General features: G+C 39.4%; 2 protein-coding genes across 2 annotated transcripts; one reads left to right on the forward strand and one right to left on the reverse strand.

The window, feature by feature from the left end:
• The first annotated feature begins 9696 nt into the window (after positions 1-9696).
• LOC119734552 lies at positions 9697-11617 on the forward strand. Its single transcript, XM_038208088.1, has 3 exons — positions 9697-9729; positions 9974-10054; positions 10391-11617. The coding sequence occupies exons 1-3, from the start codon at positions 9697-9699 to the stop codon at positions 11615-11617; spliced, it is 1341 nt and encodes a 446-aa protein (XP_038064016.1).
• A 623-nt stretch (positions 11618-12240) lies between these two features.
• Positions 12241-13448, reverse strand: LOC119734201. Its single transcript, XM_038207558.1, has one exon. The coding sequence runs from the start codon at positions 13153-13155 to the stop codon at positions 12271-12273; it is 885 nt and encodes a 294-aa protein (XP_038063486.1). The 5' UTR covers positions 13156-13448; the 3' UTR covers positions 12241-12270.
• Between the last annotated feature and the right edge of the window lie 12342 nt (positions 13449-25790).

Raw genomic sequence — 25790 nt, forward strand, 5'->3', positions numbered from 1 at the left:
AAAAATATTTTTTTTCTAAAAAGACTTAAATCTACTTTGATATTATTCACGTTTTTCCGTTTTTGTTTGTGTACATAATCGGCGCCCCCAAACAAATACCCCTTTAGGCATGAAGCGCCTTGGACTCGGCAGCGAATTTTTTGTTATTATTATAAAGCTTGTTTATAACTTTGCATTTCATTTTTAATTGCGCAAAGAAAATGTCATGTTAAAAAAATAAATAAATTAAAATCTATGATGGCGCGGTTTATATTAAAATGATCATACGCGTATTACATAATTATATAAAAAAATACGAGTAAAACCAGTTACATCCTATGTAAAATAGGGATAAACTACTGAAAAATATGTCACGACAATACCAAAAAACAATAACAATACGCCGAAACGAAGAACATTAACATTTAATAACCAGTTTAAAGAGAATGGTCATAGTTTAACGGTTAAAAAAAACCCCAGTAAGTTTGGGGCTGATAGATGAGCAATAAAATTGCGCCCCTTGCGACGTACATGGTTCTTCACCCGACTCCTTCTTCGCCCCATCCCCGCTTCGCCCCATCCCCGCTTCGCCCCATGTTCAAAGGTGAGGGGTGCAGATCAGTAAATAAACTGCCAAAGACCCCCGATAATATATGCTCCCAATTCTCATGATTCTAGAAACTCAGGAAAAATACAAATCACTGATAAGGTAATCGAGACACAGGGACCGAGACACACATCAACTTTTTGCTCATTTCATCATCTTTATTTTTCTGTTCAATTTTGATGTACATGAACACGATATACAGGCCTTTACGGGGTGAAATTCCATGTTTATTTCAGTTTCCCTCACTTTACGTTATAAATTTTTCCCCGGACTTTAAATAAAATCCAGCTCCGAAAAAGCCTTTCCGGAGAATGATTGACAGCCGCATTGTTCAAATTTATACAAGGTTACTCTAGTTCGTTACAAAGTATATACATTTGGGTTCAGCTGTAGGCCACCTTTGATGAGGACCTGCTGCCAGTAATTGGAAAATTCTTAGATGATAAACAGTGATGACAGTATCTCAGCCAATGAAATGAGCCAGTTGGTTGATTTCATCACGGACCGTCTGCTTTCATGAATATGACGTTCTTCACACGCAACTGGAGTGATTGTCAATATTGAGCCACAGGTGCATGCTGCATGGCTCCGTGTCCATTTTCACATTCCAACGTGCTGGTTGCCTAGAAATACTGTTGCTAGGAGGCTCCCCTGTGATGTCTGAATGGTAGCTGCCGGTGGCGTAGCCAGAAATCTTGTATGTGATTATTTTTTCTCGCAGCATGCAGAAAACTAGTAGCTCAAGAGTGCTGCCGCTTTTGGGAAATTTGTGCTGGCAAAGTTTTCACATTTTGGAATTTGGATGCAGTGTGCATGTCCGTTTAATAAAAGGTGGGTTTTTTTTTAAAGAAAATCGGCGCTTAACAAAAAATGCTCATTCGACTGACACCAAGCAGATATCAGCCAATGATTTTCGTTGCAGCAATAAGTGAATCTTTGGAATTGTTTTTAAGCCAATAAAATAGATGAGATTTTTTTTTACATGGAACGGCTCGGCTTGGGCGAAGTGGGGATGGGGCGAAGTGGTAAGGGGCGAAGTGGTAAGGGGCGCAGTGACATGGGGCGAAGTGGAAATGGGGCGAAGTGTCCGACAGTCGTCTTGCTAGTTTTGCAGTAGTGTATTCCTGATATTGTAATTGTATCTGTTCAACATCACAATAATTGGCAATTAAATTTCTCATATAGTTTTGTTGTGTCATGAAAACACATTTACAATATTACTTGATTATGGTTAATTTCAGATTAAACTTAGTTGCAATACACAAGTGCAACAGCCGCGTAGAAAGTGTCAATGGGTTGTGTGGGTGTTTCTTGCAGCATGATCTGATACACCGTGCCCTCTGGAGACATGCACACAATAGGGAACAAAAGCCTCTCCACAGGGCAATTTCTATAGATGAATACGTCTCCACAAGGTTTTCACCAAACAGACGTATGGATTTTACTCAAAAACCGAATTTCAGCCAAGGAAATTAATTATAGTTAAAATAAAACAAAGTTTGAAACTACACTTTCAAACTCGAAAGCTTTACTACGGACACGAGAACAAAGAAATGTCTCCACGAGGATACACATTTCAGTGTTGAGTGCTCGTGAACAGGTCAGCGGTGACCGATCACCAATGCACAAAATGTGTTTCTTACACGTCCGCAAGGGCGAACCCTTTACAGATGAAATCACAAGCTCGACTTCTGGGGGTGCAAAAGTGGGCTCCGAACGTCGCTCTCGCTAGCATAATACATGAATAAGCCAAAACGCCGATTTTTTGAAGGATAGTTGTGTGGATGTTTATATCCTACTTTTACTTTTAAACGTTCTTTCCGATTAACACTATTTCGTTCAAAGCGCGTTTTGTAGCCCGGTTTGGCTGTTCCAGGACGGAGTGTCCCTTTAATCATGGCAACAGCGGAATAGCGTTACAGTCATCATGTAGGCCTTACTTTACAGGACGGACACCTTAACTTTGTGCTCAATAGTGTACCGAAAAAAAACCATTGGTTTCACTGGATTTAATTATCAAAGAAACATCATATAAATCTGTTATTCAATAAAACTGAAACTGTACTGTTTATTTATACATGTAAATTGAAATCAAGAAATGCATGTGTAAGTTTTGCAAAGCAGCTGCCTGCAAAGTACTTTATTATTCATCAAGAATTTTTTTTTTCGCTGCTGACTTTGTGTTGTGCCTTGAATTATTGTCCTGTAAGTTGTATCTTGAAATCCGCTTACTTTACGCCAGTCTTTAAAAAAAGAGATTAGTTATTCATCGATGGTAATCATGGAATGATATCATGTTATTAAAATACTTTGCAGAGCCTGTTTCTCAAACCCAGTACATAAAGCAAACTTGATCATGTGTCTTGGACGTGACTTTGGTGTGACTTTGATTTAGGCCGCCAAAACCGTGCACCCCCCCCCCCCCCGGCTCTAGAATATCTTCTATAGAGATCAATGCAGTAAGTGTACCACATTTGGAGCTTTAATCCGGCGTGTACGTCGTGATTTTTTTTGTCCTTGAGCCACTGGACTATAAAGGAGGGTATGCTCAGCTTGCTGCTATTCTAAGCAATCTGAGTTCCGTCGTATAAATTACTTAGGCAACTGATCCACCTTTCTTATTAACCAAATGAGCTATGACTTCATAAATCAATCAATCCATGTCTGGGGATATAATAGTCTACCCTCTGGATGAGGTGATTCCACTAAATATCTCATAATAAACACTTTTTAGTGGTTGGGCACATGAACCATTGTACACTAAAGTATGTCTGTGTCCAAACTCTACGTGTACAGCACGACAGTGGCGTAAATCTGCGCCGGCGAGTTTGTTTCTGCATTCAATAGGGGTCCGTTGTTCAATAGAGGACAATAGGGTCCCCAATTCCTGAGAGGTCCCCAATTTGGATTTGTGTACAAAACATATGGGAGGTCTTCCTAAAAAGCTGGTAGTACAAACAAAAGAGGGACAATAGGGGGTCCCCGATTGCAGGCAAATTCACTGGATATGGAGTTTGTATCCTCACTTTGCTTTCGTGTTCTAAAGTTTTCGAGTTTGAAAGTGTCGTTTCGAAATGCTCCTATTTCAACCTGAATTAATTTCCTGGGCAGAAATTCGTACTTAATATCCCTCACACAAAATACTTGGGTAAAATCCATAGGCCTATATCTATTTCGTGATAATCATGTGGAGACGTATTCATCTATAGAAATTGCCATGTGGAGACGTATTCAGTCTTTTGTTCCCTATTATACCCAAGTATCCACTGGGTACCGTGTAGCAGATTTTCTATGGTGTAAATCGAGAAAACACACGTGCAACATCATTGGTGAATCGAGGATAGGAACCATATCGAGGACGACCTCGATTTAAACGAGTACAAAATCAATGAGAGCTGTAGCGAAAAAGTTAGTATTCAAACAAAAGAAAATGAAAGAGAAACAGAAGAAAATTCTCAATTTACACCATCAACAAACGTGGGTGTGCGTTGGGGGGGGGGGGGCGTGGCGGCGGCGGGGATGACCAATTTTCCAAAACACCACTTTCATTGCTGTTGAATACATTTTTGTTGTTGGGATGTTAAAAAATACGTTGATTTTTTTTCTCATCACGAAAAAGGGGATGGTGTGGGGTGATTCAATGGCCCATCCCCCTGACCCCATGCCCCGTATTTACGCCCTGATATATTGTATCATACACTACATAAATCACTCTAAGACCTCGTGGGTGATTCAGTATACTATCGACCTCTACGAAATATATTTCGGTAAAATATGCTGATTGCACGTCCAAATAATCCTTAAACGGAAAAGCATGTGTAACAACGACATTATGTATTTTCTCAGATTCCGCTCATTTGTCGCGTTATAAACTGTGAGTTTCTCATGTAAACATTACATTTTGCCATCGGTTATGTTGAGCGTATTTCTGGGTATACACCAATGTATACCAGTGGGCGACTGAGTTTAAAATCTGAAAGGAATTCACAAGATTGCATTTTATATATTTGTCATGTTCTCTGCCATTGCGGACTTCTATGGTCTTCGAGATTGTGTCTTCTAGAGGGGCAACTGTATAAGATGACGTGTAGGTCTATGCTAAAATGCTTTGTGTCACATCACAAAGTAAGATTTAATTTGTATTCTATTCAAGCAAATTCTAAATTTGTCTATTTTAATTGGATTTAAATTTCTTTTTGCGCCCGTCACGCGTATAATGTAAGCCTGAATTAATACTGTAAAGCTGCAAACAATGCAGTATATTTTTATATTTCATTACAATTTCAATATCAACTATGTTTAATGCAAACATGGCGCTTTTTTTGGCTTGATGTCTCATTATAAAAAAGCCTAACTTTTGTGTTGCTAGAAAGTGCATGAAAACGTTTATTCTTTGATGTGAGTTTGAAAATAGGTTTAATTATAGAATTATAGGTTTTCCCGGCCAAGTTAGCAGATTTGGCGGCCAAATGGCGACCAATCACCCATTTTCGCACGAATTTGAATGGGCGTTGAGATCAACATTCAATTACCTAAAAACACCAATCAATTTCACATTAGAAGCATGCGATTTCACATTTTAATCATGCAATTTCAAAAACAGGGCATTCAAAAAAGTGGACCACGATATGAAACAGAAATAATGAAAAGGTGAAAGAAATAAAAAGACTGGCATCTGTAATTATTCCTCCGTTGACTTTCATTTTGAATGAGAAAAGTGCTAAATAGAATGCGCGGAAATGAAAACAAAAACAAGAATCTCATGCAAATAACTCTAAACCAAATGGCAAACCGACTTCGAAATTGAATGATCACTTAAATCGAATGACATAACTTCAATTAAGAATGTGTTCAACATGAAAATGTAAGGTTTTAAAATGAATTTGAACGACTGAAATCTAATACGAACCACGAGACATGTCGCTTCAAATTGGCCAATATCAAAAAGAATTCGGATGCTATTTCTGCGAAATTGGCCAGGAAAACCTATAAAAGGCTTTATGTTAAATAAAATCAATGGACGAGTCCGTCTTCAAGTCTTGACAGCACATAATTTGGAACTGTGCAATTAGTTTTGGGACATCCACATTTACATGTTTTAGTACTGAAACAGATTTTATCTTGTCATTGATGTAGGCTTGTCTGAAGCATTTACTAAATAAAACTTTTTCATAATGTAAGGAAGCTTAAAAAGAGGGCGCCGGTCCTGACGAAAACTAAAAGCCCTTGGACCAGGCCAATCCCATTATTTTCCAGTTCCTCAGGTCCTCCTGCATCCCCCTACATCCAGTCTTGCCCGGTCCAAGACGTTCTTCGTACGTAAAGGGACATTTCTTTAGGAGCGCCGATTATGTACACAAACATATGGAAAAATGTGCATTAAAATCGCCGTAGATTTGTTTTATTCAAAAATGTGAAAAAAATACTGAAAACCCTTGGACCAGGTTAGACTCACTATTTTCCAGTTCCTCAGGTCCTTCTGCATCCTCCTACATCCAGCTTTGCCCGGTCCAAGGCGTTCTTCATGCTTAAAGGGACATTTCTTTGGGAGCGCCGATTATGTACACAAACATATGGAAAAACGTGCATGAAAATCGCCGTAGATTTAAAGTCTTTTTCAAAAATATGAAACAAATATTTTAACCCCTTGGACCAGGTCAGACCCACTATTTTCCATTTCCTCAGGTCCTCCTGCATCCTCCTACATCCAGCCTTGCCCGGTCCTAGACGTTCTTCGTGCTTAAAGGGACATTTCTTTGAGAGCACCGATTACGTGCCTTAAAATCGCCGTAGATTTCAATCTTTTTCAAAAATATGGAAAAAATAATCCAACCCCTTGGACCAGGTCAGACTTATTATTTTCAGGTTCCCCAGGTCCCCCTGCATCCTCCTACATCCAGCCTTGCCCGGTCCAAGGCGTTCTTCATGCTTAAAGGGGCATTTCTTTGGGAGCGCCGATTATGTACACAAACATATGGAAAAACGTGCATTAAAATCGCCGTAGATTTAAGTCTTTTTCAAAAATATGAAAAAAATATTTTAACCCCTTGGACCAGGTCAGACCCACTATTTTCCAGTTTCTCAGGTCCTCCTGTATCCTCCTACATCCAGCCTTGCCCGGTCCAAGACGTTCTTCTTGCTTAAAGGGGCATTTCTTTGGGAGCGCCGATTATGTACACAAACATAGGGAAAAACGTGCATTATAGTCGCCGTAGATTTAAGTCTTTTTCAAAGATATGAAAAAAATACTGAAAACCCTTGGACCAGGTTAGACTCACTATTTTCCAGTTCCTCAGGTCCTTCTGCATCCTCCTACATCCAGCTTTGCCCGGTCCAAGGCGTTCTTCATGCTTAAAGGGACATTTCTTTGGGAGCGCCGATTTTGTACACAAACATATGGAAAAATGTGCATTAAAATCGCCGTAGATTTGTTTTATTCAAAAATGTGAAAAAAATACTGAAACCCCTTGGACCAGGTCAGACTCATTATTTTCCAGTTCCCCAGGTCCTCATGCACCCCCCTACATCCAGCCTTTTCCCGGTCCAAAGTGTTCTTCATGCTTAAAAGAGGTCTCTGTTGTACGAAAATGTGTGGCAAAACAAAGTGTTCCTGGGCCTAGCGGGATAGGAAACCAGTCTATGAGCCGTTTGCGAATGTGTATATGCAGCTTTGGATACACTCTATGCATGATTTGTACATGTAGTGTTTAGCGTGCGAATGTCGAACAAGGAACGAGGAATAAGTAACCAACTTCACACCGCTGTCGCAGACGGTAGATATCCAACAGCCTCAAGTGGATGCCATTTTTTCCCCTCGTATATCTTTTTTTTGTTTTGTCGACGTGGGGGAATCGAGAAAGAAAAAACATGCAATCCACAACTCCTGTTGAATGTGGCGCTCGTTCAGACTGACCCCACGATAAGGTAACCGGGAAACGACCGGCGTAGATGGAGGAGACTGATCCGGTGTGGTTGTATCTCTCGCCCCGTAGTTTACGGACACTGCGATATTAAACTGAGCATGTTTGGCAAGTTCGCAATCAATTTTTGCACGTGAGAAAAAAATAACTCGGTGTTTTTTTTGGTCAAACCTGCACGTCAAAAACGAACGGCTGACAACACCCGAGGGAATTCCCATGCATGAATATCAATTAATACGGGTTTTGAAAGAAAAATAATTGCCAGAATTTTGTTTTGCCAGCGACCAGATGATAACTTCTATCCTGTATCTGCTATGGGTCCTCACCGGGCGCTCAAAGAAAAACATAAAAGCCAAAAATAATGAATGGAATATGCTAAATTTCCTAAATTTGTTCTCTAACTGCCTTAGAATGCAAGAGAAGGTATCGTAGATTTCAAAATAATTTTTCGGGGCGGGGATTTTCCCGAACCCCTCAGTAGGGTGTGCCTTATAGCCTATGATCCACCCCTTATATCACCCCCCCCCCGTTTCCCGAGAGCTAGATCCGCCCCTGAATATTCTAACGGATCGTGTTGCAAGTGCTTTGTCTGTGTTATTTCAAAAATATCTGCTGAACCAAAATCTACTAGTGTTCAACACTTTTGGTCCGTGTACAAAATGGTGTAAATGAGCCATGTTGACCTGTAAGTGAAATGTTTCACTTTTTAGAGCTACTGTGTCGTAAACAGGTGTTCACAAGTTGATGGGTTCATTAACTCTGGGGTGTACTTTCCCCATTGTAAATTTGCACCAGTTTTATATTAAACTGAGCATGTTTGGCAAGTTCGCAATCAATTTTTGCACGTGAGAAAAAAATAACTCGGTGTTTTTTTTGGTCAAACCTGCACGTCAAAACGAACGGCTGACAACACCCGAGGGAATTCCCATGCATGAATATCAATTAATACGGGTTTTGAAAGAAAAATAATTGCCAGAATTTTGTTTTGCCAGCGACCAGATGATAACTTCTATCCTGTATCTGCTATGGGTCCTCACCGGGCGCTCAAAGAAAAACATAAAAGCCAAAAATAATGAATGGAATATGCTAAATTTCCTAAATTTGTTCTCTAACTGCCTTAGAATGCAAGAGAAGGTATTGTAGATTTCAAAATAATTTTCCGGGGGGGGGGATTTTCCCGAACCCCTCAGTAGGGTGTGCCTTATAGCCTATGATCCACCCCTTATATCACCTGTAAGTGACAGGTTGAGTGCGCGCGGGCTTACCTTTAAGCATGCGCGCGCGGGCTTGCCTCCAAATATGCGCGCAGGTTGTTTTACGATGCGCACACTGAACATTCTATAGACAAATCCATTACGCGCGTTTTCGGCGCCGCTGTATTTCTGTCACAAGGTGGCGCTCTTCAAATCCGCCATTGCTGGGACGCATTTTTGTCAAATTTTGTGCACAGATACATTGGCGAAAGTCAATTTTTGAGATATTTCCGTTTATAATTAAGCTCATTTCCAGATTTCAAGTAAACCAAATTAAAGGCAAAGAGGAAATGAGTTCGGAAAATTCAGGAAAAGTTTGTGCGGTGGTGGGCTGCAAAAATAGCAGCAAAAAGCTGTCTGAGTGGAAAACGTCGGTGTGCGATCTGCACTCGCCAAAGTCTCATCGTGAATGTATGTGTGCAACCATGGCAGCTACACAGATTTCCCGCCGGCAGTGACTGTGAGGTGTGGTCCTTCAGCAGCCGTAATAATTGGATTAAAAACCTTAATAGAAAGGACTTTGAGCCAACTAAAAATAGCAGGGTGAGTATGCACACCTTTTTAAATTACCTGATAAACTGACAAGTGTAGTTTAACTTTATTGAACATGTTGAATATTATTAGGCCTAATTAATAAAACTTGAAGACTAGCCAGACAGTGCTCTGGAGTGCTCAGAAACGTGCAAAACTAAATGAGACCAACTTTACTACAGTGTATGCCACTGCAGAAAACAATTAACAATGTCTGTGTATGGAATTTTTCCAAACTACGTGTACGTGTATGTGTATCTTTAGCCCCTATCACCTGTGGAAAAAGTATCGGGTTTTTTTTTCAGTCTGACAATCTGCATAATGTCTTGTAAGTTGATTTCCAGTTGTGTGCTTACACATGTTGTGGTGTACATTATTTCATATTACAAGGGAAATTGATCCAAAAATGCCTGGATATCTACTTTTCACGCAGGCTATTGTAAGAAGTGTGGTTTACTTTTTTGGCGAAATTACAAAAAACAAAAACGAAAATCCAATAAATTGTTTAATAGCCTGCGAAATAAAAAAAAACAGCACTCTCCCTTTTTTGAAGTGTTTGGTGATGAACGGAGGGATAGTAACCTGCAGTGCTGCCCAAACTCCAAAGCCAATATATCTGACCAAATAAATAAATTTGTTTAGGTTTAGTTTTATATTTATTCATTTTTTTTTTCATTTTGCAGATTTGTTCAATCCACTTTCAGGATGAGAAACCATCAAAGAATAACCCCTACCCATCACTGCACATGGGATATAAACCTCACGTAAGTTCTAAAATCATGGCACATAACTACTAAATACGTGTATGTTTAATCCATTGATAGGTAAATAATTTGACAATCTGTAGGTTGCTGTAGTAGGGTCAGGTGTCTAAATATTTTTAAGCAACAAAGTATATTCTCTGAACAGTGGCTGGAATAAGCCATGTGAAATTATTACATGTCATATGAGGGATTTTCCGACCTTACCTTTCAGCCAGGGGTGGTTATGCTATAGTTTGAAATTTACATAGCTTTATAATGGGACGCAAGCTTAAGGGCAAGATGAACACATGGTGTGGGGATAGATGAATGTACATGTATACATTTTTGTCATTACAGAAACAACTATCTTCTGGCAGACATGCCCCAAGATTGAGACGAGATTTGAAGCTTCAAGAGCAAGAATCTGTGTCTGTGTCTGAGCATGCCGTTCACGAGATGCCACATGCTTCCCCTGTGTGTGGAGAAACCATACTGCCTGCTTCTTTAGCAACTACATGTAAAGACGCCTCAGTGCAGTGGTATGATTTTAGCACTGCAGATCACACATATGCTACAAATCCCAGTTGCCCCATGAAAAGCCAAGTGAAAGCAACTCAGACACGTCAGACGGATACCTCTCCCGAACTGTCCGCATCTGATATGGGTGATGATACAAGCAAATTCTACACTGGCTTGAGTGTCCATGTATTTTGGGCATTGGTTAAATGCCTGTCAATTTTGCCAAATCTGCCAACTTTCAAGATGAAGCTCTGCAATCAACTTCTGCTTGTGTTGATGCGACTCCGACTTGGTTTGTTCTTCTTTGACTTGGGAACACGTTTTAAGGTTTCCCAATCTACAGCATGCCAGATTTTCAGAGAATGGATTCCCATCTTGGCAAGATTTATGCGTGAACACTTGATATTTTGGCCTTCGAGGGACACACTGCAAAGGATCAGACCAAGATGCTTTTTGGAACACTATCCTAGGGCCACTTGTATAATAGATTGTACCGAAATGTTTGTACAAAGACCACGGAACCTGAAACAACGTGCTCAGACCTATTCAAATTATAAGCATCACAATACATTCAAGCTTCTTTATTGTATTGCTCCCAATGGCTTTGTCATGTACTTATCAAAACTATTTGGTGGGCGTGCAAGTGACAAATTTATCACTCAAAGTTCAGGAATTTTACAGCATCTACAACCTGGTGATGAAGTTCTTGCTGACAAGGGGTTTACCATTGATGACATTCTGCCACCGGGGGTGAAATTATCCATCCCAGCTTTCACCACTGGCAACAAGGACCATATACTTCCAGAAGAGGAGGTTACACGCACAAGGAGACTTGCAAATGTTCGTATACATGTGGAAAGAGCCATCAGACGCCTGAAGTGTTACAAGATATTAAGCACAGTTATCCCAGGACGTGTCATGAATGTGGACAACATTGTCACTGTATGTGCAGGTTTGTGTAATCTACAACCGCTACTAATTCAAGGAGAGCCTGAAACTGAGGAAATGATCACAGAGTCAGACGATGATTTTGAGGATGAATGGTTGTTTGAAGATGAGGACTGAGTTTTATTCTGCTTAGCTACAAAGTAGTCAATACTAAGTTCACACCTCCATGAAACCAAGTTTTAAATTTTGCACAATTTTTTTTTCTGGTGGTACATGTATACGCTGTTCAAAACCTCGCCCATAAACTTACATCACATGTTTGAAATTTTAAATACTTTGCTAAATACATATTTCATACTTTTTTTAAGTTATCCCGCGAGTGCGTGTTTAACACAGAATAATGTAGTGCGTCTATGGACACAGACACACTACATTTTTCCGTGTTCTACGAGCAAGAGCGGGGTAACAAATTTATCTTCAAGTAAACTTGATGCACAGTATAAAGTGGGCATGTGTGTTGGAACTAGCACGCTTAACAAGAACCTTTTAGCGGTTATTGCGCATGCAGCTTGGAATAGGGAACGTGTGAAAGGATATACATTGTGTATCACACTGATGCAGCAGTGTGATATGTTGTTGCCAAGGATTGACCAATAAGGGTGGAGGATACAAGTTTACTTGAAGATAACATACATTTTTGTATTTTGCTAAGTACTTCTGCATGTGGATGCTTTCCTAACTTGTAAGGCTTACATGTACATGTACTTGTACTTAAAACCATAAATCATTTAAATCTTGGCTTTTGTTTGTTTGCAGATATCCATTCCATTTTAGCTTTGTAAGTCAACTATATGTAGATCCCCTCTAGCAATGTTATCTGTAAGGGCTGGCAGTAGATGTATGAAATAGAATTCTCTAAGCTGTGAAATTCTGTTATTTACCCATTCTTCATTATACATCACATTTACAATGACATAATCAGTCTGGGACCACACCATGAACTTGCACATTTTCCTGTGTGAACAAAACATTGCAATCTGTACTTGTGTGTAATAGCCACTTGCTGCTGTTGTCTCTCGTAAATAGAAACATCCATCATGCTGAACTCTCACGTCATACTGTCCACTATTTATCAAGCCACGGACAGAACCATATTTAGACAGTTTCTGTTGTGTGGGGCACTTAATTTCAAGAATGGTATTTTCATCTACAATTCCGTCTAAACTGGCTCCTAGCCAGCTTTCTTCTGGATTGACAACCAGACCAGTGGTTTCCACATGTTTACCAGTGTCCCTCTCAAACTGCTCACGTGCAACCGCTTCATGTTCTTGCCCATAACGAGTTGCAGAATTTCCTAAGAATGTTGGATGCAAATGATTTGCAATCCACTTGGCAGGGTCTGTGCCAACTTTCTTGGGAACACTAGCTGCTGTGCTGCTTGTTATTCGAAGTTTTCTCTGTGTTGTCCACAGAGCACACTTTTCGTTAACTGTAGACTGTGCAAGCAATACAGCGTCAGTAGTTGAAAGGTGCACGTATTTCTCATAAGTCATGAGACATGCAGGGCACTCCATGTTGGTGTTGTGCAGTTCATGGTCTGGTAGTGTGCGCTTGTTGTGGGGATGGGATAATGGCTTAGCTGATTTAAGGTGATTTAAAATAGTTCCGGGTATTGCAGATAGTTCCTTCAGTGTTGAACTATTCAAATGGTCCATAAGTTGCTCATCAGTATCAAATGCAAGACTTGTATTGACGGTGGATTCATTCTTCCCTCGGATATTACTTATGCTGTCTGGAAGTACATTTTCCTGTGTTGAATGATTCCAGATGCACGCTTAATCCGTACATGAACTGGCTGTGAATCCACACTTGTTAGCTTCCACAATTTTGAAGAGAAGGCCAGCTGAATGGCTGCAGGATTTCCCCTCAGAAGCAGTACAATTACATTTCACAGTAACTATTTGCCTATTTGCTTTATTCACTGTTACTTCAACATTGTGAAAGTTGTTTATCCTTTGGGAAAAGCGAATTTGACCAGCCAGTGTAATAATGTCCTTATTAACAGTTTTGTAGCAATGCTTTATAGCTCCTACCCATCCTGAATGAAGGTAGTTAAGCCCTTCACTTATACTTCTATGATTTAAATTGGGATGATCATCGCATGCAGGTCCATTTATGTAGAAGTCATAAATATCTGAAATTAAAAAGAGTTAACGGTAATGTTTATTAATATTTTTTGAAACAATCATTGAATTTACTTACAGCGCACATGTCTTTCATGTAAAAACGTAATAATTATTTATGAAGACTATTTGAGATAATAGATGAATTGAATTAAAATTTATGTATATTTCATGTAAAAATGTAATACATATTTATTAAGATTTGAAAGAATAATTAAATTTACTAAAATGTACACATATGCAGCCTCATCCATATCACAAAATTAAAAAAATAGCAACTTCAAAAAAAAATCCTGCAACTGACCATAGACAGACTAGTAATTGCAAAAGATAATTCATAATTCTATTGCAAATATGATTGTGCATAGTTTTCTAAACCTACTGAAAATAAAGTTATCTGTAAATTGTAATCTGTAAATGACCATGCCTTCTTTTTAAATTACCTTGAAATTCTAGCCTAGGCCACTGACGTACATCATCAGTCCACTCCATGAATTACATGTATTTGGAAAAACGCTAGGCCTGTTATAAGATGAACAAAAACAATATTGCTGATCATGACCATTTTGGTTGGCATTCCATGGCTTATTGATTTATAATGATAATTTGGAAAATTACATTGTGCACAATTATTTTTAAACTTGGGAAGGGATTGCACAGGACTTATGAGAAAATCTAGGCCTGTTACAAGGCTTACATGAATTGCTAAAAATACATGAAGTATTGCTAGTACTAATCATGCATGATAATGTAAAACGTCAGGCTATAGGGCTAGGCCTACCCAGAAAATTTGCAACTTCGACTTCAGCTTGTTCAAGTTCTCTTTTTCTAAGCCTTTCTTCGCGTCATTGTCAGACATGTCAGAAGCGAAACTCACCTGTGTGCAGTTGTAATGCTGGTAGCTATTCAGATACAAAACCTAATCCTGGCAATAAATAAATCAGCTGTACACGGCTGCACCATGTCATGACACCCAAATATTCGCACCGTGAATGCAGTTGACTGCACGGGGGGCTGACGCCACGCAAGCCCCGTCGAAGACTGAACGAATTGCGCGCTAGGACACGGACAAATTCCGCCGGGCAGTGCGCGTAAATTAATAATTTTAGGCATGTCTTGGAGGATTTTTTTATTCTTAGACATATTTTCTTGAAGCAAAACAATTACACCATCAATATGGTAAAGAACAACAAACTAAATAAAACATTAAGGTCTAAAATACATAATTTTGTTGTTGATCGTCTGCCACTGTGCACTTCGTTTATATCTCCCGCCATACCGATCGATAATCAGAGGTCAGCGGTCACACGCATAATGCAAAATGCGTCCCAGTAATGGCGGGAAAGAAAGAGGGCGCCCTTTCGTAAACCGCGCTTGGATTCGTCTATATGATGCGCGTTCGTGTACGTTATTTTCACTTTCACTTTCACTTCATAATCCTACATAAGAGTGTTACATAATCGCTAGCTACTTATTTCTTCATCCAATCGACTGCTTTAGGTAAGAAAATGCTCTTTTCTGTTATGTTATACAAATGAGCCATACACCTTACGTTATTTCTTATTATTTCTTAGTCCTCTGCTTTTATAATATTTATAGATCTAGGACATTTAAGAGTTTTGTTATTTGTATTCTCATTCAGCTTGGGCCACAGAGAGTATCCTGCCGAATTACCACAGCCTCATAGTAAAGCTGGTCTGAAGGCGTTAACGGTATGACATTTGCTATTTCAATAACTTTATATTAGCTACTTTATATTAATGCCTATCTCAGTATTTTGTTAGAGCGCAGACACGTCGTACTGGTTAAGAGAGTATATGCGCTCACATTTATTCATTTCATACGAGCGGTTGTTTATATAGTCAATTGATTTCATTGTAATTCTCTAATTAATTGGTGCTCATTGAACTCTATATCTGTATCTATCTTCTTTCAGTTTTCACGGTGATTCAATAAATGCCAGTAATCATCAGTAAGAATCCGTTGCATCATTCATGACCAGCCCCCTAGAGCGCTTCAGCGCGCATACATCACCCCCCCCCCCCCCCCTAGCCCAGGTTGGACGAAGTCTTCATTGCAATACGACTAACGTCCAGGACAAGACTTTTCTACATGAAACCATCCCAACATTTACCAGAGTTTTGTTATGTTTTACCTCGTTATAGAAGCTTATTTCACGCCTACATACTCTATGTATCCTTATCTATTGGCCACTGGGTTCAGGAATTCCATATGCGATGCTGACTGACGTTAATCAGGAAAATAAACTCCAAAGCAACGTTAAACTTGTACGTGTTTGTAGTCTCTTTTCATCAGTTTATTCCAGAGTCGTACGTCATGTACAATGTACGTGCGTACGCAAGCGCGTACGCACGCTAGCGCCCTCATTTGTTTAGTTTTGGTTGGAACCGTTACGTCACTCCAGTCAACCGATGTCGCGAAAAACGCTCAACCAATGACCAAAGCCGAAACGTGTTTCTGGTAACTGGCGCGAAAACACGCTCGGTCATTGGATTAGCGACCGCGCCTTCAAGTAAGTGCGCGTGCGTATGAGGGTGGTTACTAAGCAAATCGCGCGTGCGCACTGCATATTCATGCTGCATAGTCTGGCCCCCGGACCAGACGTGATATGAGTGTCGAGAATAATTGCCCGGTCTAGGGAACCAGACTACACGCTGCACAGACGTACATCATGTACGACTAGAATAGACTCGGCGGTGAGAAACTGATGAAAAGAGTCTAGTTTAACGTTGCTTTCGAGTTTATTTTCCTGATTGACGTCAGTCAGCATCGCATATGGAATTCCTGAACCCAGCGTGCTAACAGATAAGGACACATAGAATACTACGACGTAAAAATAAGCTTCTCCAACAAGGTAAAAATATTAAAATTATTGGTCAGAAATGTTTTCGTTCGGTTGTGAGCACATGTGTACTCAGGACTCCCTCCGTAACGTAGGGAGGAAAGGGAGTCCACCAGGGCTACCCCCCCCCCCGTTTCCCGAGAGCTAGATCCGCCCCTGAATATTCTAACGGATCGTGTTGCAAGTGCTTTATCTGTGTTATTTCAAAAATATCTGCTGAACCAAAATCTACTAGTGTTCAACACTTTTGGTCCGTGTACAAAATGGTGTAAATGAGCCATGTTGACCTGTAAGTGAAATGTTTCACTTTTTAGAGCTACTGTGTCGTAAACAGGTGTTCACAAGTTGATGGGTTCATTAACTCTGGGGTGCACTTTCACCATTGTGGATTTGCACCAGTTTTAAAAGGGTGCAAGATCGTTGTTTTATTCTACCTTCATGCTGTATGCCATTTCGGCTCAATATATCATATCAACTATTCGTTGACATAAGCCGGAAGATGGGGGTATTTTCCCCCTTAATCCTCAACTAACCGTGGGTGGAGTAACGCGTACTAAATAAAAGTGGAGTTACAATTGGAGAGGCATTGCTGCACGCAGTGTGGTTTCAGGATCATTAATCACTAAAATTCCCGGTGTGTGAACAAGGTAGAAAGCAATTCTCCTTGCACCAATAACCAGACATGTCAAAAAAGGAAATACCTCGGTTTAGCTTGAGAAAAGCTCAACTAAATCCATGGTCATAAAAAAATCACAAGCACAATAACGTCGTAAAAAAATATCAACCTGCCATCTGTCTGTTGTATGATGTGGCTTTGAATCGCAGCCGTGAAAATAACAATACAATATAGATTTTATGTACAGAAAATTAATGGTGTTCACAGTTTAATAGTTCAGAAAGTGCATTCGGTTAACAGCCTTGTACTGATGTAGTTATTTGTGTATACAAATTGACCAAAAAAATGGATACAAAAATGTATCATAAGATGTTTTTAAACACGACCCAGAAATTGTGAAGCTAAATCAGACATTCCCGTCCATGCAAATGAAGCACCTTGTGGCATGTGTAGAGGGCGCCCTCGACACTATTACGTAATATATGTTAAACGGAAATACGTTAAAAAAATACCCTTCTTTTGACCGTACTCGATTGCCATCTTTCTTGTAACAAGTGCAGAAATTCAGTGTGTTCTTCGGTGGTCATAGGTCGATACGATTGCTAAATAACAACGCACGTCGATAAATTCACTTGAAGCTGTACCCTACTTTCCAATGTTAGGTGCACGACGTTGCAAAGACAACCACTAATCCAAAATGGAAAAGATCTGAAACTAAAAGGTTGAACAACTTGAATTTTGCATGTCAAATAGACGATGGGAAAGTCGAAGGTAGCGTTTAGGAAGCGGAAGTGCATATATGCATCATACTGGGTGAGTAAAAAAAATGAAACCCAAATGGCAGGACCAATTTTTACCTGTAACACTTTCAAAATGTAGGATATGAACGCCTAGTCATTAAGCTTTCTTTTAGTACAAGAATCATTCAAATCACTTCTGGGTCATTCCATGTCAGACCAACGCACTTTTTTACCTCATGTTTTCCGATTTTGATAAAAATTGTTGTACTGGTAGGTCCTGATGAGCAATGAATGCACACCAATTTTTAGCCCGATCCGACCTTCCATGTGGTCAGGGCAGAAACCACAAAAAAAATTGACATTTTTAGAGTAAAATACCACCCTTTTGGTAGAAATATGTCAAAACCATGTCAATTTTCATCGAATATATGCGAATTTGGTATTAAAAAAATGAGAATTGCATGCTCAAATCAACTCTTATGTCAAAATTAAATTTTTTGGTCAAACCTGCACGTCAAAAACGAACGGCTGACAACACCCGAGGGAATTCCAATGCATGAATATCAATTAATACGGGTTTTGAAAGAAAAATAATTGCCAGAATTTTGTTTTGCCAGCGACCAGATGATAACTTCTATCCTGTATCTGCTATGGGTCCTCACCGGGCGCTCAAAGAAAAACATAAAAGCCAAAAATAATGAATGGAATATGCTAAATTTCCTAAATTTGTTCTCTAACTGCCTTAGAATGCAAGAGAAGGTATCGTAGATTTCAAAATAATTTTCCGGGGCGGGGGGGGGGGGGGGGAGGATTTTCCCGAACCCCTCAGTAGGGTGTGCCTTATAGCCTATGATCCACCCCTTATATCACCCCCCCCCCGTTTCCCGAGAGCTAGATCCGCCCCTGAATATTCTAACGGATCGTGTTGCAAGTGCTTTATCTGTGTTATTTCAAAAATATCTGCTGAACCAAAATCTACTAGTGTTCAACACTTTTGGTCCGTGTACAAAATGGTGTAAATGAGCCATGTTGACCTGTAAGTGAAATGTTTCACTTTTTAGAGCTACTGTGTCGTAAACAGGTGTTCACAAGTTGATGGGTTCATTAACTCTGGGGTGCACTTTCACCATTGTGGATTTGCACCAGTTTTAAAAGGGTGCAAGATCGTTGTTTTATTCTACCTTCATGCTGTATGCCATTTCGGCTCAATATATCATATCAACTATTCGTTGACATAAGCCGGAAGATGGGGGTATTTTCCCCCTTAATCCTCAACTAACCGTGGGTGGAGTAACGCGTACTAAATAAAAGTGGAGTTACAATTGGAGAGGCATTGCTGCACGCAGTGTGGTTTCAGGATCATTAATCACTAAAATTCCCGGTGTGTGAACAAGGTAGAAAGCAATTCTCCTTGCACCAATAACCAGACATGTCAAAAAGGAAATACCTCGGTTTAGCTTGAGAAAAGCTCAACTAAATCCATGGTCATAAAAAAATCACAAGCACAATAACGTCGTAAAAAAATATCAACCTGCCATCTGTCTGTGGTATGATGTGGCTTTGAATCGCAGCCGTGAAAATAACAATACAATATAGATTTTATGTACAGAAAATTAATGGTGTTCACAGTTTAATAGTTCAGAAAGTGCATTCGGTTAACAGCCTTGTACTGATGTAGTTATTTGTGTATACAAATTGACCAAAAAAATGGATACAAAAATGTATCATAAGATGTTTTTAAACACGACCCAGAAATTGTGAAGCTAAATCAGACATTCCCGTCCACGCAAATGAAGCACCTTGTGGCATGTGTAGAGGGCGCCCTCGACATTATTACGTAATATATGTCAAACGGAAATACGTAAAAAAATACCCTTTTTTTGACCGTACTCGATTGCCATCTTTCTCGTAACAAGTGCAGAAATTCAGTGTGTTCTTCGGTGGTCATAGGTCGATACGATTGCCAAATAACAACGCACGTCGATAAATTCACTTGAAGCTGTACGCTACTTTCCAATGCTAGGTGCACGACGTTGCAGAGACAACCACTAATCCAAAATGGAAAAGATCTGAAACTAAAAGGTTGAACAACTTGAATTTTGCATGTCAAATAGACGATGGGAAAGTCGAAGGTAGCGTTTAGGAAGCGGAAGTGCATATGCATCATACTGCGTGAGTAAAAAAAATGAAACCCAAATGGCAGGACCAATTTTTACCTGTAGCACTTTCAAAATGTAGGATATGAACGCCTAGTCATTAAGCTTTCTTTTAGTATAAGAATCATTCAAATCACTTCTGGGTCATTCCATGTCAGACCAACGCACTTTTTTACCTCATGTTTTCCGATTTTGATAAAAATTGTTGTACTGGTAGGTCCTGATGACCAATGAATGCACACCAATTTTTAGCCCGATCCGACCTTCCATGTGGTCAGGGCAGAAACCACAAAAAAAATTGACATTTTTAGAGTAAAATACCACCCTTTTGGTAGAAATATGTCAAAACCATGTCAATTTTCATCGAATATATGCGAATTTGGTATTAAAAAAAATGAGAATTGCATGCTCAAATCAACTCTTATGTCAAAATTAAATTTTTTGGTCAAACCTGCACGTCAAAAACGAACGGCTGACAACACCCGAGGGAAATCCCATGCATGAATATCAATTAATACGGGTTTTGAAAGAAAAATAATTGCCAGAATTTTGTTTTGCCAGCGACCAGATGATAACTTCTATCCTGTATCTGCTATGGGTCCTCACCGGGCGCTCAAAGAAAAACATAAAAGCCAAAAATAACGAATGGAATATGCTAAATTTCCTAAATTTGTTCTCTAACTGCCTTAGAATGCAAGAGAAGGTATCGTAGATTTCAAAATAATTTTTCGGGGCGGGGATTTTCCCGAACCCCTCAGTAGGGTGTGCCTTATAGCCTATGATCCACCCCTTATATCACCCCCCCCCCGTTTCCCGAGAGCTAGATCCGCCCCTGAATATTCTAACGGATCGTGTTGCAAGTGCTTTGTCTGTGTTATTTCAAAAATATCTGCTGAACCAAAATCTACTAGTGTTCAACACTTTTGGTCCGTGTACAAAATGGTGTAAATGAGCCATGTTGACCTGTAAGTGAAATGTTTCACATTTTAGAGCTACTGTGTCGTAAACAGGTGTTCACAAGTTGATGGGTTCATTAACTCTGGGGTGTACTTTCCCCATTGTGGATTTGCACCAGTTTTAAAAGGGTGCAAGATCGTTGTTTTATTCTACCTTCATGCTGTATGCCATTTCGGCTCAATATATCATATCAACTATTCGTTGACATAAGCCGGAAGATGGGGGTATTTCCCCCCTTAATCCTCAACTAACCGTGGGTGGAGTAACGCGTACTAAATAAAAGTGGAGTTACAATTGGAGAGGCATTGCTGCACGCAGTGTGGTTTCAGGATCATTAATCACTAAAATTCCCGGTGTGTGAACAAGGTAGAAAGCAATTCTCCTTGCACCAATAACCAGACATGTCAAAAAAGGAAATACCTCGGTTTAGCTTGAGAAAAGCTCAACTAAATCAATGGTCATAAAAAAATCACAAGCACAATAACGTCGTAAAAAAATATCAACCTGCCACCTGTCTGTGGTATGATGTGGCTTTGAATCGCAGCCGTGAAAATAACAATACAATATAGATTTTATGTACAGAAAATTAATGGTGTTCACAGTTTAATAGTTCAGAAAGTGCATTCGGTTAACAGCCTTGTACTGATGTAGTTATTTGTGTATACAAATTGACCAAAAAAATGGATACAAAAATGTATCATAAGATGTTTTTAAACACGACCCAGAAATTGTGAAGCTAAATCAGACATTCCCGTCCACACAAATGAAGCACCTTGTGGCATGTGTAGAGGGCGCCCTCGACATTATTACGTAATATATGTCAAACGGAAATACGTAAAAAAATACCCTTCTTTTGACCGTACTCGATTGCCATCTTTCTTGTAACAAGTGCAGAAATTCAGTGTGTTCTTCGGTGGTCATAGGTCGATACGATTGCCAAATAACAACGCACGTCGATAAATTCACTCGAAGCTGTACGCTACTTTCCAATGCTAGGTGCACGACGTTGCAGAGACAACCACTAATCCAAAATGGAAAAGATCTGAAACTAAAAGGTTGAACAACTTGAATTTTGCATGTCAAATAGACGATGGGAAAGTCGAAGGTAGCGTTTAGGAAGAGGAAGTGCATATATGCATCATACTGGGTGAGTAAAAAAATGAAACCCAAATGGCAGGACCAATTTTTACCTGTAGCACTTTCAAAATGTAGGATATGAACGCCTAGTCATTAAGCTTTCTTTTAGTACAAGAATCATTCAAATCACTTATGGGTCATTCCATGTCAGACCAACGCACTTTTTTACCTCATGTTTTCCGATTTTGATAAAAATTGTTGTACTGGTAGGTCCTGATGAGCAATGAATGCACACCAATTTTTAGCCCGATCCGACCTTCCATGTGGTCAGGGCAGAAACCACAAAAAAATTGACATTTTTAGAGTAAAATACCACCCTTTTGGTAGAAATATGTCAAAACCATGTCAATTTTCATCGAATATATGCGAATTTGGTATTAAAAAAATGAGAATTGCATGCTCAAATGAAAAGTAGGTCACGTGACCTTTAATATGTTATCGTGACCTTTGACCCAATTTATGTAATAATGTATCATTCCGAAAATATATGAAATGAAAATGACTTGATAGAGCATGTCTTCCTTTATCAGAATCTACTAAAAATCTATTGGGGTCTTCAAAATTTTTCAACATTATGACTATTTTTGTACAGTTGGTGGGTTACAAATTAGTCAATTTATAGACTTTACATTAGAAATCCCCCCACACAACTTACTATTCTGTTTCTAAAGGTACTTAAATTAATCTTGGTTTGGGAATTTCTCATGTTTAGGGCTGATGAGGTCTAACCAGACTCATAATATAAATTATCAGCAGTGACGCACCCAGGATTATTGCTTTGGGGGGAGGGGGGGGGGGCTCATAGCTTTTTGTTTTCAAATTTCTGTAGAAGATTGAACAAAAATCAAACAAACAAATTGACAACCTTGGAGGGGGGTGGGTGCAAGCCCCTCGATCCCTCGATGTAGGTGCATAGTGTATCAGACCGTTCAGCAGCAAATTAGAAGAACACAATACATACATGTACATGTACATTCGATATCTGGGGTGCAATATAGCTGTGCAGTATTATATCACACTGTTGTTGCTATACATGGACTAATCAGGGTCTAGGATTCAAGGTTACTTGAAGATAATACTCAATATCGCAATCAAAGTCACCTTACTCATTCATCACTACGCTTCTTGAAATGTAATGAGTCTCACAGACTTGGCATTTTTTTCCTTCGAGATAATTTCACCTGGATGTGTGTCCACTGTACTGGGTCCGGGTAAACAGCATATAGCTGTTGCGTACCCTAAACAGTAACTGCTGATGACAATAGACTATCAAGCATTCGATGTCAAGTTTGCTTGAAGATAAATTCGTTAGCCCACTTATGCTCGTGGAACATGGAATAATGTAGTGCGTCGGGTGGCATATGGGTCACAGCAGCATTGCATTGTTTCATATTCCAAGCGCGCTCGTGGGCTAACTAATTATCAGTGGCACCCCGGGGTGGGGGGGGGGGGCCTCAATTCAAAGCGCACTCGTGGGATAACTAATTATCAGTGGAACCGGGGGGGGGGAGGGGGGCTCGAGGGGCTGGAACCCACCCCCCCCCTCCAAGGTTGTCAATTTGTTTGTTTGATTTTGGGGTAATTTTTTTTTTTTTAATCTTCTACAGAAATATGAAAACAAACAAATTATGAGCCCCCCCCCCCCCCCACACAAAAAAAGCAAAATCCTGGGTGCGCCACTGCTGATAATTTATATTATGAGTCTGGTTAGAACTCATCAGCCCTAAACATGAGAAATTCCCAAACCAAGATTCATTTAAGTACCTTTAGAAACAGAATAGTAAGTTGTGTGGGTGGATTTCTAATGTAAAGTCTATAAATTGACTAATTTGTAACCTACCAACTGTACAAAAATAGTCATAAAGTTGTAAATTTTAAAGACCCCAATTGATTTTTAGTGGATTCTGATAGAGAAAAACATGCTCTATCAAGTCATTTTCAGTTCGTTGATTTTCGGAATGATACATCAGTACATAAATGGGGTCAAAGGTCACGATAACATATTAAACGTCACGTGACCTACTTTTCACAAAATTTAATTTTGACAAAAGAGTTGATTTGAACATTCAATTCTTATTATTTTGATACCAAATTCGCATATATTCGATGAAAATTGACATGGTTTTGACATATTTCTACCAAAAGGGTGGTATTTTACTCTACAAGTGTCCATTTTTTGTGGTTTCTGCCCTGACCATATGGTAGGTCGGATCGGGCTAAAAATTGGTGTGCATTCATTGCTCATCAGGACCTACAAGCACAACAATTTTTATCAAAATCGGAAGACATGAGGTAAAAAAGTGCGTTGGTCTGACATGGAATGACCCTTATGTACTTTTCAAGTTACGGAATTTTGAACACAACCACATTTTAAAGTTCGGTCCACGGATCACAAACAAAGTAAATATTCTTTCAGCAAAACGAAAACAATACTCATAGGGATGCATGTGAATTGTTTTCGTTTTGCTGAAAGAACACTTACCTTTTTTTGTGATCCGTGGACAGAACTTTGAATTTATGTAAGGGCGTTCGTGTTCAAAATTCTGTAACTTGAACAGTATATGAGTGATTGAATTATTGTTGGACTAAAAGAAAGCGCATTGATTGGGCTTTCATAATCTAGATTTTGAAAGTGATACAGGCAAAATTTCATTCAAAAATTGGTCCTGTCATTTGGATTTCATTTTCTTACTCACCCTGTATAGTCAACATGGACAAGTGAATTCATAAGAAGTGATAGTTCACAATGAGCAAGAATCCGTTGATGGTGTGAAAATACCACACGCGGTTCGCAATAAGCGATGAGTCTCTGTATGTTATCTCCTAACGCGTCATTCATGAAACTGATACTTTGCCACACACATCAACTCGAAATATGCATGTCTAAATCCATGTTTGACTTTTTAACATGCCGCCAGAGGGCGCTCTAACATTTGATGACGTCACCTGTAAAATTGCTGTACAGTACTGCCTAGGCAGACACTCGAATCGTTGAAAGCAAGTTCGCATCTTCTGCCAATTTCAATTAATAAAGCACTTCCGGTTTTGACCGGAAGGAAGGGTCACTTGATTTTGCATTTAAAACCAAAAATGAAGACCCTGCAATATTTTATCGATTGCCATAAAAAACAAAATCAAATCTGTAGCAGTTGATTTTATTTTGATTTTCAAAGATTAAATATGGAAATATTTATTTGCTTGTAATATGACACTTGATGACGTCATTGTGACGTCATCGCCAGAAACCCCCAGAGCTATATTTACTCTGCTATATATAGCCACATCTTGATTATATCTTAAACGGTTGATTTTTTAGCAATTGTTTAAGATTTAAAGGTCTTTTCTTTTCTTTCATCTTTTTTTTTTCGCGCACAGGTCAGGTCTTTTCTGCATTAAGTTCATCATGTATGTTAGGTTTGAAGCGATTACTGCAAATTTCGCCACATACATCAAGTGATAATGCGTTTTCGACGTTTTTAAACTGCCGCTAGAGGGCGCTCTAACATTTGATGACGTCACCTGTAATATGTTTGTACAGTTCTGCCTAGGCAGACACTCACATCGTTGAAAGCAAGTTCGCATCTTCTGCCAATTTCAAATAATAAGGCACTTCCGGTTTCGACCGGAAGGAAGGGTCACGTGATTTTGCCCTTAATACCAAAAATGAAGACCCTGCAATATTGTATCGATTGCCATAA

This window comes from Patiria miniata, unplaced genomic scaffold, assembly GCF_015706575.1.
Source record: "Patiria miniata isolate m_02_andy unplaced genomic scaffold, ASM1570657v1 HiC_scaffold_27, whole genome shotgun sequence".
Lineage (NCBI taxonomy): Eukaryota > Metazoa > Echinodermata > Asteroidea > Valvatida > Asterinidae > Patiria > Patiria miniata.

Coding starts and splice junctions, on each gene's coding strand:
- LOC119734201 (XM_038207558.1), bottom strand. CDS start 13,155: ATGGACCATTTGAATAGTTCAACACTGAAGGAACTATCTGCAATACCC.
- LOC119734552 (XM_038208088.1), top strand. CDS start 9,697: ATGCCTGGATATCTACTTTTCACGCAGGCTATT. Junction 9,730..9,973: donor TACTTTTCACGCAGGCTATT/GTAAGAAGTGTG, acceptor TTCATTTTGCAG/ATTTGTTCAATCCACTTTCA. Junction 10,055..10,390: donor ACATGGGATATAAACCTCAC/GTAAGTTCTAAA, acceptor TTGTCATTACAG/AAACAACTATCTTCTGGCAG.